The following is a 12776-nucleotide window of genomic DNA, read 5'->3' as shown; positions in this document are numbered from 1 at the left end:
GTGTCTTTCTGTCCCCCTCTGTCTTCCCCTCCTCTCTCCATTTCTCTCTGTCCTATCCAACAACAATGACATCAATAATACTACAACAATAAAACAACAAGGGCAAAAAAAAAAAAAAAGAAAGAGTCAATTCCAATAATATCTACCACTTACCAATACAAGTTTAAACCAGCTTCATAGAGATAAAGAACTCTGGACCATATAATCACAATTCAAATACTGTTTACATTATTATTATTATTTTGTTAATGAGAGAGATTTGGAAAGAATTATATAGAGAGACAGAGACAGATGCCAAAGCAGCCCTCAGCTCTGGTTTATGGTGGTGTAGGGGATTAAATATGGGATCCCAGACTCAGGCATGAAAGTTTTTTTGCATAACAATTATGCTGTCTCCTAAGCCCTTTACCTTTTGTAACTCAAGAAACAAGGCTTTACACATACTATGATTTCACTCATATGAAATACAGATAAAAAAATGGATAAATGAACAGTAACAAACTTTTATTTTTAATTTTATTACTACCACGATTATTGTTGGGGCTTGGTGATGGCACTATGAATCCACTGCTCCTGGTGGCCTCTTTTCCTTCCTTCCTTCCTTCCTTCCTTCCTTCCTTCCTTCCTTCCTTCCTTCCTTCCTTCCTTCCTTCCTTCCTTTCTTTTAAGACAGAAACTGAGAGAGGAGACAAAGAGAGGGAAAGACAGAAGACACCTGCAGATGTGCTTCACCACTTGTGAAGCAGACCCACTGCAGGTGGGGAACAGGGTGGAGGGTGGGGGAACTCAAACTGGGTCACTGAGGTTGGTAATATGTGTTCTTAACCGGGTGTGCCACCGCCCGGCCCCACAGTAACAAACTTTTGAGTGTAGGGGGGGAAATAATTTTTGGTATATTTATATATATATTATTTTTTAAATATATTTTCATCAGAGTAATTATAAAAATGACTAGCTGAATGTACTTGTATTAGTTTTCTAGGGCTGCCATGACAAAGTACTGTGTTCTAGGTGGCTTAATTAAAAAAAAAACCTCATTTTTCATATTTCTAGAGATTAGAAGTCCAGTATCAAGGTGCTGTTGACTTTTTTCTGAGGCCTCTCTCCTTGGCTTGGCGATGTGACCTCATGAATTCTTTTCTCTGTGCTCTTGCACCCCTAATGTGTATATATACACATTTCCTCTGACAAGAGCAACAGCCGGGCTGGAATAGGGTCCTCCCTAATGGCTTTATTTGAACGTACCTGCATCCTTAAACACCTTACGGTCTGAGGTAATTAATAGTAACAGAACTTTCTTTAGTTAGTGAGGGGACACAAATCAGCCTATAACAATTTTCAAGATTTTGCTCCATGATTTTGGCAAAGCATTCACATTATATCTTCATGCTTTTATCAGAATTGAATTCATAGAAAACAGATTTTATATGCTAGCAATCTATTTCAAAACTAATAGTACATTTAAAACCATGGGCCTTTAACTTTCCAAGTTTAAAATTTTGCTGAGTCTAAGCAATATCAAACTTTACATGCTTAGGGAAAAAGTTCTTTCTAGGTGTGATACAATAGACATTAGATATGTGATAGACGGCTATCATCTCCACTATTCATTTCCACTATTCCAACCTTTGGGTCCATGACTCTTCAACAATTTGTTTGGCTTTGTATGTTAACTCTCTTTTCAGCCACCAGGTTCCAGATGCCAGCATGATACCGGCCAGGCTTCCCTGGACTGAAGACCCCACCAATGCGTCCTGGAGCTCTACTTTCCCAGAGACTCACCCTACTAGGGAAAGAGAGAGGCAGACTGGTAGTATGGGTCGACCAGTCAATGCCCATGTTCAGTAGGGAAGCAATTACAGAAGCCAGACCTCCCACCTTCTACAACCCACAATGACCCTGGGTCCATGCTCCCAGAGGGATAGAGAATGGGAAAGCTATTGGGGAGGGGATGGGATATGGAGACTGGGTGGCAGGAATTGTGTGGAGTTGTACCCCGCCCCATACTATGATTTTGTTAATGTCTCCTTTCTTAAAAAAAAAATGGAGTACGCAATAATAAACATCTTGTTAATGTTAATTTTATGTTGATAGAAAAGTCAACTCAATACTGACTATGACCAGTTATCAGATTGTTAAAGTAAGTGAATATTAATATTGATGGAATTTTCAGAATCTGCAGAGTATCATGCAAGCCAATCTTTTCCTTTATCATCTCTTTCCATATTCTACATGGCTTCAAGCTGAGATTCTCCAACCTGGCTAATTATGAGTCACCTGAGAAATGATTTCACATTTTTTCACAAAAGTTTTCACATTTCATGCTGTAAATTTAATAAATCAGAATGTCTGGAGGGCTGGGGAGGTAGCATCATGGTTATGCAAAAGATTTTCATACTTGAGGCTTAGAAGTCAATCCCAGCACTACCATAAACCAGAGCTGAGCAGTGCTCTTGGTTCCTCCTCTCTCTAGTTCTTAAACAGTTGAAATTAGTAATTTCCAAAGTTCTCAGGGTTGCAAATACAGCTCAGTGGTAAAACACTTACTTTGCATGTTTGTAAGACTGGGTTCAATTCCGCTAACCAAAAACAAAAGAGCCCACCCAAACCAAATAAAAAATTTGAGCACATTCTGATATATACATGCACTTATTTATAAATTGTGCAAGTACACTGCTGTTCTAAGATGCTTTGTACATAATTTCTCATTTTCATTTTTTAAAATAGATTGAGTCAGGCAGGGGGAGATAGGAGGGTTGAAACCATAGCACTGAAGTTTCCTTCAATTTGTTAGAGGCCAGACATGAACCTGGGATGCATATATGACAAAGCAGTACACTATTCAAGTGAGCCCATTTTGTACATTATTAAAAAACAATTGAGGGCAGGAGAGAGCTCATTGGGTAGCATGCGCCTTTTCATATGTGTAGCCTAAGTATAAACTTTGGCATCACATAAGAATGCCACAACACAGAGGGAGGCTCTTGTACTATAGTGTCTCTCCTCTCCCCAACTAAAAAAAAAGTCACACTGGCAATGGTGAAACTGTGTGTGTGCATGGCTCTGAGTCTGAAAAAATAAAATACAAAAACATAAAATTAGTCAGAATAAAGAGAAAATATAAGCTCAAATATTTACATTTATTAAGACCACCCCCCATCTTCACATACCATTTTTAGAGACCATTACCTTGAATAGTAAAAAATAAGAATAAGGAAGGTGGAGATTAGAAAGCATAACAAATTAAACATAGCAATTGGTTTGGTAGGCTTCAGGATACTAAAAAAGAGGTAGCAGCAAAAAGTTCTGCTGTATAAATAATCTAACAACCATTGCTACCCTACAGCCCATAACAACAGTGTAGAAGACATCTCAGTCCTACTCTGTGAGCCACTCATTTGATTCATTTAGCTCACTAAAGGCATTATCATTCTTGATGTTCATTCCAACATTCTTGGACTCGAAGAAACATTAAAAAAAATCATAGGATGGGGGGGTACAATTCCACACATATGAAAAAAATACCATCACTATCAGAGAAATGCAAATCAAAATTCCATTGGGATACTACTACCTCATACTTGTGAGAACAGACTACAGACCATAAATAACAAATAATGGTGAGGATATGGAGAAAAAGGAACCTTCCTACTTTGTTGGTGAAAATGTAAGTGGTCTGGTCTCTTTTGAAACCAGTATAGGGTATTCTCAAGATGTTAAACGTAGGGCTGGGGATGTAGCTTGGTGGTAAAAGAAATGTTTCACATATATGAAGCCTTGGGTTTGATCACCAACACCTCCCAAATTTAAAAACTAAACAAATCAACAAGCAACAAAAATAATTAACTTAAATGATGCTAAGAATAGATTTGACATTCGATTTGTTAAGTTCACTCCTACATACAAGGATAAAAAAAAAATCCAAAGAAATATATGCACTCCTATGTTCACTACAGCATCATTTATAATACCCGATAGGTACCAATACAAGTGATGTAAATTAATGTCACCTCCATAAAAATACTAATACAATTTAAAAGATCAGTAAACTTCAAATTAAAAATAAAGTAAGTGTTTGAGTGAGTTGGAAGAGGAAAACAGATGATTTGCCTACATGTATGTGTTATGCATAAATATGGCCATCTAATGTGAATTACTTTTATTAGAAGTATAGTTCACCATTCATCTTTTTCACATATAAAACAGGGTCACCCATATATTTACTAACTTCTTAAAAGAGAGGCTTGCAGTTCAAGAGCCAATATATGATTTTGGCTTAAGTACAAGAATTAATACTTACTGAACCTAAGAGCTCTACATATACTTATTCCAATGGAATACTCATAACAACCCTCTGAAGCAGGAATTACTCTTATTTACAAAGGAAAAAATAGGTCATAGTTATAATGTGCCCCAAAATCAGATAGCTATGGTAAATCAAAGAATCAAATTAAGAGAATTTATAAACTAAGATCTTTTCTGAGTTATAATTGTATTGCCAGTGCTGAGTAAGCGATGGATGCCTCAAATCCCTGCTCTATGGCAGATTTGTATTTGTCCACTGTGTCATTTCCCAGATCACAAAATAGATCCATATTTGAATATAGATCTTACCTTCTCCTTCTGGTTCAACTTTAGGTCAAAAGAGGAAAATAACTCAAAGCTTTCATGCTGAGGTCTTCACTGTAAGAGGAACTATGGGTTATTTCCTTCTTGCCAATATGGCAGAAAACCAACTACTGGCTCTGCCTCAGTAGAATACTGAGCAGTCTTTTAGAAAGCTGTAAAGTTCTCTATTGTATCAAAAATACTGGTAGCTGGTAGAGATGTTCTAAATGGGTTTTTGGGGTAGAGTCAGTACCTCCCACATCTAGTGATGGGACCTATATACCAAAAATAAAAAAATTTAAAAAAGAATTTCTCCTTTCTCATAGGCAGTAGATTTGTGAAAGACTGATGTACTCCTCCTGGGCCCAAGCCAAGAAAGGTCAAGACAGCATAGCTCTTTCTAGGGCCTGAAAGATTAGGCAAAAACAAATAACAGTTTCTCATAATACGACACAATGGTTTAAGGCACTCTATTCATTCTAGGGCTCTACCTGGTTGAATCTATTACCAAGACAGCAGATAAAGAAAACACTAAGTCAGGAAAGAGACTAAAAATTAAAATAAGATCAGTAGCTGGGGGGGGGGGGAGGGGGAATCAAGTGGGCTGTGAATTTTTTTATAATTTATTTTCCCTTTTGTTGTCTTAGCATTGTTGTGGCTATTATTGTTGTTGTTACTAATGTCATTGTTGTTGGATAGGACAGAAAGAAATGGAGAGAGGAGGGGAAGACAGAGAGGGGGAGAAAGACACCTACAGACCTGCTTCACCGCCTGTAAGGCGACCTCCTGCAGGTAGGGAGCCAGGGGCTTGAACCAGGATTCTTAAGCTGGTCCTTACACTTCACACATGTGCACTTAACCTGTACTACCTACCGCCCGACCCCCTGGGCTGTGAATTTTAAAGGATACATGAAAATGGAGAAATAACAGCTAATATTATAGAGAATTTACTAGTCATGACTTATATAAAGAGCTTTAAATATTTTAATTAGTCATAACAATCCTAAGGGGTGGGTACCATAATTCACATTTGACAAATTAAAGAGAAAAACTAAGGTAGAGACTTTAAGTATCCCAAACTTACACAGTATATGGAAGAGCTGTGATGTGGATTCAGGCAGCCTGACTCTAGTAGTCATTTAAATTCATAATCACTATACAATACTGCCTCTAAAAAACCACTATGGCAGCAGAGCTGAGATCAGTTAAACTTTCATTTGAAAACAAATGTTGAAAATCAGGTCCACCTCTGTATGTGTGATATGACCTAATATACTTTAATGGATTCTAGGTCTGTTCATTAAAGACAAAATCTTGACAGGTAATCAGAATTCCAAACAATCACTGATATGGGCTGATTCTATACCTATACATATATATTTTTTCGTCATTTTTTTTTTTCAATGGTCCTGCCTTCACTTCCTTTCTAGTTCAACCCTACACCTTTTATAACTTCCAAGTGTCTTTCCTTTTTTCCCTCTTCTCTCTCAGATAAAGAAAACCTTGCTTGGCCTTCTCTGGTGTTTTCCAGATTCCCTTCTCTTTTATTCATGGTATAAAAACAAGATTCCTGGTGACAGATGCTCTGGGTCCTAGTAGAATGGGGATACAATTTCCAGTGGAGGGGATGGGACACAGAACTCTGGCTGTGGGAACTGTATGAAGTAACACCTTTATCACTAATAAAACATTTTTGAAAAGAATCATGTTCAGAAAGTAACCAAAGCATTTAGTAGTAGTAGTAGAAAAAGCATACGAAACATTGTAGAGCTATTTGATGACTTTAGAATATCCTCATAGCAATACTAATGATTTGTGTGGTATACACTAAGGAGTAAATTTCCACTTCTTGACCAATAAAAGTTATTTAAGTAAATGTGTAAGTGCACAATTTCCAAAAATAATCATTGTCACAACTACACCCATTTTTCTTAAATATTTATTATAATTATTATAAGAATTCTAAATTCTTTTCAATTTCACTCTCTTTGGAAGTTAACATTGTAATGCCTAACAAAAAAAAATTGGTGCTTGACAATTCTGCAGTCAGTCTTACAAACTTTTTTACATGAGCTTTTAGTAAGGAATGCATTACTTTCTGTAATTTATAGAGATATTGTTAAAACTTGGGACTTTGTGCCAAACACTGTTCTTTTTAAAATAATTTTTATTTGATTATTTACTACTAGAACACTGCTTAGCCCTGGCTTATGGAAATGAACCTGGGATCTTTGGTGCCTCAGGCATGAAAGTCTTTTTGAGTAACTTATTATGCTATCTCCCGAGCCCGTACAGTTCTAACTTAGAGATAAAGTACTCTAAGCCTAGGAAGCAGCTATAAGCAGTTTAAGAAGACTACTTGGGAAGAAGGGAGTTCACTTAGTCATTACTCAGCAATGATCAGCTTTTATCTAAAATGTCCACCTGCAGTTGGAAAAATATCTCAACAGACTTAAATAAAACAGAAGTGAATTTCCTATATTTTGACATGTAATATTGACTTCTCACCTATAGAAGACAAATTTTGCCCTTACAATGAATTTTTAACTAATATAATTAGATATGACATCACTTAGCATATTGCCTAATATAGGTAAGTTACTAAATAATAACTAAAAGACAATGTGCTATTTCTATCAATACAATAGAATATATGCTACACTGAATGAAAAGCAGTTTATGAATAGGAATTTCCAAATGGTACTGATGACTACTTTCATGTATTAAATTACTAGCCTGTAAAAAAAAAAAAAAAAAGAAGACAAATTTTGTTCCCTGATTCATATACCTTCTATTGGCTCAAATTTTATCTGCTAGAATTCAAATTTAAAGTAGATCTAGCAAACTTGCTGGACTGGCATACAGATGAGTGGGTTCAATTAAGTCATAGAAATCTAAATGAATATTGGAATCCTATCACCATTCTAGCTAATTTTTTTTTTGCCTCCAGGGTTATTGCTGGGGCTCAGTGCCTGCACCATGAATCCATTGCTCTTGGAGGCTAATTTTTCCCCCTTTGGTTGCCCTTGTTGTTTTATCATTGTTGTGGTTATTATTATTGTTGTCACGGTTGTTGGATAGAAAAGAGAGAAATCGAGAGAGGAGGGGAAGACAGAGAGGGAGGGAGAAATATAGATACCTGCAGACCTGCTTCACCACTTGTAAAGCAACCCCCCTGCAAGTGGGGAGCTGGGGGCTCTAATGGGATCCTTACGCTGGTCCTATTCACTTTGCACCAAGTGCACCTAATCCACTATGCTATTGCCTGACCCCAATTTTTATTTTTATTTTTGTCAGAGCACTGCACTGCTCATTTCTGGCAGTGGTGGTGCTGGGTGGTGCCCCAGGCATGAAAGATTTTTTTGCATAGCCATTATGCTATCTTCCCAGCCCTTTGGTCACCATTCTACACGGGACTATAGCAGACTTTTTACTCTTTAACTTTTTATTACCACTATTCTGAAAGATTCCAGGAGTATTAAAAGAAAAATGGGAGAAAGGTCAAAAACTGCAAAATAATTATAAAAGTTCTTCCGTTTGAAGAAATGCTGAAGAGATCTAGGACTTTCTTAGAAAGTATGAAAACTTACATAATACACACAGAACTGAAAAAGCAGTAAGAGCAAAGTTAGATGGAATTTTACAAGTCGTAAATTATGAACATTAAGTACTATTGTGATTTGTTCCTTAATGAAGGTCTAGGACACCCACAGGACAGTATCTTGCAGAAGCTACTTAGAAAATGCTAATATGGGAGTTGGGCGGTGGCGCAGTGGGTTAAGCACATGGGCGAAACGCAAGGACCAGGGTAAGGATCCCGGTTCGAGCCCCTGGCTCCCCACCTGCAGGGGAGTCGCTTCACAAGTGGTGAAGCAGGTCTGAGGTACTATCTTTCTCTCCCCCTCTGTCTTCCCCTCCTCTCTCCATTTATCTCTGTCCTATTCAACAACAAGGACATCAATAACCACAACAATGTTAAAAACAACGGCAAAAAAAGGGAAAATAAATAAATAAAATGCTAAGAGTCAAAATAATGCTGTTATGCTAGTCACAAATTAGCTTACTAGTCTACTGAAGAAGATATGAGATAATGCTTTATTTTTTCCTCCACATTAACTTCTACAGGTCTTCATTGTTTCTTCCTTGATTTATGACACTATATTTGAATGACATTCTCTATTTTTCCATTTCAACTTTTGCATCGTCACTAATCACTTAAATAATAGAGAGCCTTAAATTGTTCAGTTCATTGTTTCTCTAACAGGGTAAAATTCAAATTCCTTAGCAATGCACATTTACTCTAATTCCTTTTCTAGCTACTCTACCAAATGTACCATGTGATGGCAGGTGTTCCTTTCTTAATTTCTTCTGTCCCTCAGCAAGCAACTCTTGCCTCTACAGTGGTAAAATCCCCAACTTACACTGTGTCTGGCCCCAGGAGGTGCAGCCATTATTTCCTCAGAATGTCATGTACTGATACTTTCATGAGTCTGTGTCTTTGCATATGTTAGTGCAAGCTAGATTGCTTTTTCTTCAATCTCCCTGTTTCTTCTGCCTGACTAAATTCATCCTTACCTGGGAAACATTCCTGACACTTTACTCTTGGATTGGTCAGATGTTCTTTGGGCAATGCACTGTTAAGACTATAAACTACTTCACCACTTTCAAGCTGAGTGACCTTGGACAACTTCACTAATTTCACTGAGTCTGTTTAGTTTTACTTTTTATTTATTTATTTTGTTGGGTAGAGACAACCAAGAACTGAGAGGGATGGGGGCGAAAGAGTGGAAGAGAGAAATAACCTGCACTGGGGGATTGGGGGCTGGGATGCGGTCCTTGAGCATTGTAATATGTGCCCTCAGCCTGGTGTGCCACCATCTGGCCCCTGAGCCTGTTTCTTTATTTCTTTATTTTTAAATCTTTTATAGCCCATTTACTTTATAGAATTTGAGCACTAATTTACTAGCACTAAGAAATGTGGAAAAGCATGTAAATAGTAAGGCAAATAACAATTTTATCAAAAACCAAGAGTAAAACAATATATTTCAGCTGTTGGGAAAGTCATGATAGTTTTCTATGCAAAAATGTGTTATGACTTTTCTGTCAACCCAATAAATACTTAAGTTGATCTAAGAACAAGATTCATCTTTTTGTTCTCATCTCTTCTCTAAGAATGCTGTGTATCTCACTCAACTTTTTGAAGCCTCTAAGTCCACTTTCAATGGAAAACACACACACATATATATATATGTCAATGTCTTGGTCAACTGAAGCACAGATGAAATAGGACAATCCTGAAGGGTAAAGTTGCATCCTTCCTTCCACCTTTCCTAATGCCTTTATGAAAGTACTATGTGAGGCCCATACAAATACTTAGGGGGAAAAAAAAAAAAAAGACTGAGTAAATGAGTAAATAAAGCATACCTTGACCTGTCCTTAGAAAGCTTATAATCTAAAAGAGGCAAACCCAAATTAATATGGCCTGAGAAATAGGTAGAAAATACTTTCAGTATTTTAAAATGTGTTAAGAAATTAGACATCCTACTATGCTTACAACATTTAGTGATTTGACATAAGCTATACTGCTATCTTAATGACTCATGCTTAGTAACACATGGTTTAACAGCAGAATCAATGGTGCAATTCAATACCTATTTATTGAATTTATTCTGATTTGATTAATTTTATCTACTGCACCAGGCACTATGACAGTACAAAGATAAAGGTGATGGACTCTGCCCATAAATGCTAACACAGAGAAAGACAGCTAAGTCATCAATACATAAAACTAATAAAAAAAAATATTGTCCTATGTATGATGGGCCTAATAAGGCTAGTGACAATCAGCAAAAATATCTGACATATGACAAACCCGGCCCCTCAAAAACTAACTTAGTATACTATTACCAATTATTGGTGACAACAGCTTCTGTTACTATTTTATTTTATTTTATGGGATAGAAACAGCCAGAAACTGAGAGGGATGGGGGAGATAGAGAAGAAGAGAGAGATAACCTGACTATCTGCTCTACATTATATATGCAACCTTTGCTACAAGCAATGGCAAGTGTTCCTGACCACCTTCCTCCTTAATTCAGTTACAAACCAAACTGTGGTGTTCTCTAACGAATACCGACTTACATCACGGATGTCCCAAACACAGTCCTGAATCCTTTTAGGTATATAACCTCATTAAATCTCTGCAACAGCCCTACAAACTAGATGCGACTATACCAATTGTACTCAGGAGAGGAGGAAAACAAGGCACAGGCCTTGCAGTTTTTCAAGGTTACAAGGCAAAAGGGAAAATATGTAAACAAGGGCCTAAGAGACAAAAACGAGTATTCCGTAGAGAGTGGATGGCCCTGCTTGCCAGAATGAGTGCGCGCGGCGCTTTCCACTCCCGGAGCGCACATGCCAGGCCGCAGGGCGGCAGGTTGGACGCAGCCTTCCTCCTTGCCCTTCCCCTTTTTCTTGAAAAACTGCAAGATCCCCTCCAACGCCCCCAAGTCCGGAGGACAGGCCGCTATTTAAATCATGGGCAGCTCAGCTTAAAAGAGACAGAGAGACAGAATCAGATCCCGGGGCAGACAAAGCGGGGGTGGGGGGGTGGGGAGTGTCAGGAAATTAAACCTTTCTGGGGAGTGTCAGTTCCTGGATCGCCTCCAGGGGCCGCAGGCTCGCCCGGGGGCAGCGCCCAGGCTGCAGTCTCCGGACCCCAGGCAGCCAGCTCGGGCTCTGCCATCTGCTAGTTCATCCATCACTTGTCGGAGCTCGCCGGCTCCAGCCCTCTCCCACCCGACCCAGGCCCCAGGAGCCTCGGTCTCCGCCACCACGGCGGCGGCGGCGACGTCCCGCAGCGAATTCGCTGCGGTCGACCCCGCAGAGGCAGCTGTCCCGCGCTATCCCCCGGCCGGCCGGCGGGCTACTCACGGTTCCAGTACACCGGGTAGCACTCTCCTTGGGTCACATCCACCTCGTAGAGGCCGCCACGCACACACACCGGCTCCACGTTCACCAGCTCCACCAGCTCCGGCTCGTGCCCCGCAGCGCGCTGGCAGAAGCCGCAGCTGCCGTCGCGGTCCTCCGCGGGGGAGGCCGAGCCGCACACATGGTCGCCGTGCGGGTCTGCGGCCTGGGGCCGGCCCCCCGTGGCCTGCAGCAGGGCCCGGAAAGCGAGCTCGATGCGGAGGGAGTCGTAGCCGATGAAGGGCTTCCAGGTCTTCTTGTCCTCCTTGAAGAACCAGCGCACCTCCTCAGGGCCCAGCTCCGTCACGACCTCGTAGCGGTGCCGGGCGGCTGTACCACCCGGCCGGGGCCGTTTCCTCTCGCCCGGTCCTCCTCCCGCCGCCCCGCCGCCCCCCGAGTTCGATGGCACCAGCGGCGGCTGCTGAGGCGGGTGTAACGACAGGGAGCTGCCGCCGCCGCCGCTCTCGCCTTCGCTGTAGTAGCGCAGCGAGGAGCCCGACTCGGCTGAGCTGAAGTCATAGTTTTCGTCACTGAGGCAGGGGTCCAGTGCCAGGTGGTGGTTGTGGTCCTCGGCGCCCGGCGCCAGGTGCAGCCCCGGCTCCCCGCGCAGCAGAGCCAGGGGCACCTCGCCGTCGTCCGGGTCCCCGCCGGGCAGGTGGTCGAAGCAGCAGACGCTGCCGCCGAAGCCCGGCTCGGCATCCGAGCGCAGCTCCCAGGCGGCGCTGCCGCCTCCCCGGCCGTTATGTTCTGGGCTCCGCGGGGAGCCGCGGCCCGGGTAATTCATAGCGCTGAGACGCCGCCCGTTGCCCGGCCCCGAGCCGAGCCGTGACCCCCCACCTTTCCGCTACACATTCAACGCCGCCGCCCTTTCCAAACCCGGAGTTTTTAATCTTTCAAATCCTAAACCGGGCTGCGGTAGCAGCAGTGGCAGCAGTGGCAGCAGCGGCAGCAGCGGCAGCAGCGGCGGCTCCGCCTCCCCAGAGGCTCCCGGCCGCCGCAGCCGCGTTCCACGGTCCGCCCATTGTCACGCAGCCCGACGTGGGCGGTGCTTGTTCCCCGGCCCCGCCCCACCGAGCGCGCGCGCCGCCCCGGAAGCGCTGCCGCCGGCGCGGTGCGCGAGCCGCGGCCCTGCTGTGTTGGGTCTGCTAGGCTACTGCGGTTCTTGAGACGTTTTCTCAATTCCTTTCCAGTTCCTCCCT

At 41.6% G+C, this 12776-nt stretch overlaps 1 protein-coding gene across 8 annotated transcripts in view; it reads right to left on the bottom strand.

The window, feature by feature from the left end:
* The window catches only part of DDHD1 (DDHD domain containing 1), an 88335-nt gene extending 75823 nt beyond the window's left edge, over positions 1-12512 (bottom strand). For all 8 annotated transcript variants that reach the window (XM_060174946.1, XM_060174948.1, XM_060174950.1 and 5 more), the window contains exon 1: positions 11542-12512. In XM_060174946.1, coding sequence (XP_060030929.1) covers positions 11542-12361 — 820 coding nt within the window. In that variant the 5' untranslated portion in view covers positions 12362-12512. The remainder of the gene's footprint in view (positions 1-11541) is intronic.
* Positions 12513-12776: the final 264 nt, after the last annotated feature.

Source organism: Erinaceus europaeus, chromosome 16 (assembly GCF_950295315.1).
Source record: "Erinaceus europaeus chromosome 16, mEriEur2.1, whole genome shotgun sequence".
NCBI classification, from domain to species: domain Eukaryota; kingdom Metazoa; phylum Chordata; class Mammalia; order Eulipotyphla; family Erinaceidae; genus Erinaceus; species Erinaceus europaeus.
The sequence above is the reverse complement of the archived record's forward strand: the minus strand, read 5'-3'. Positions and strand labels throughout refer to the sequence as shown.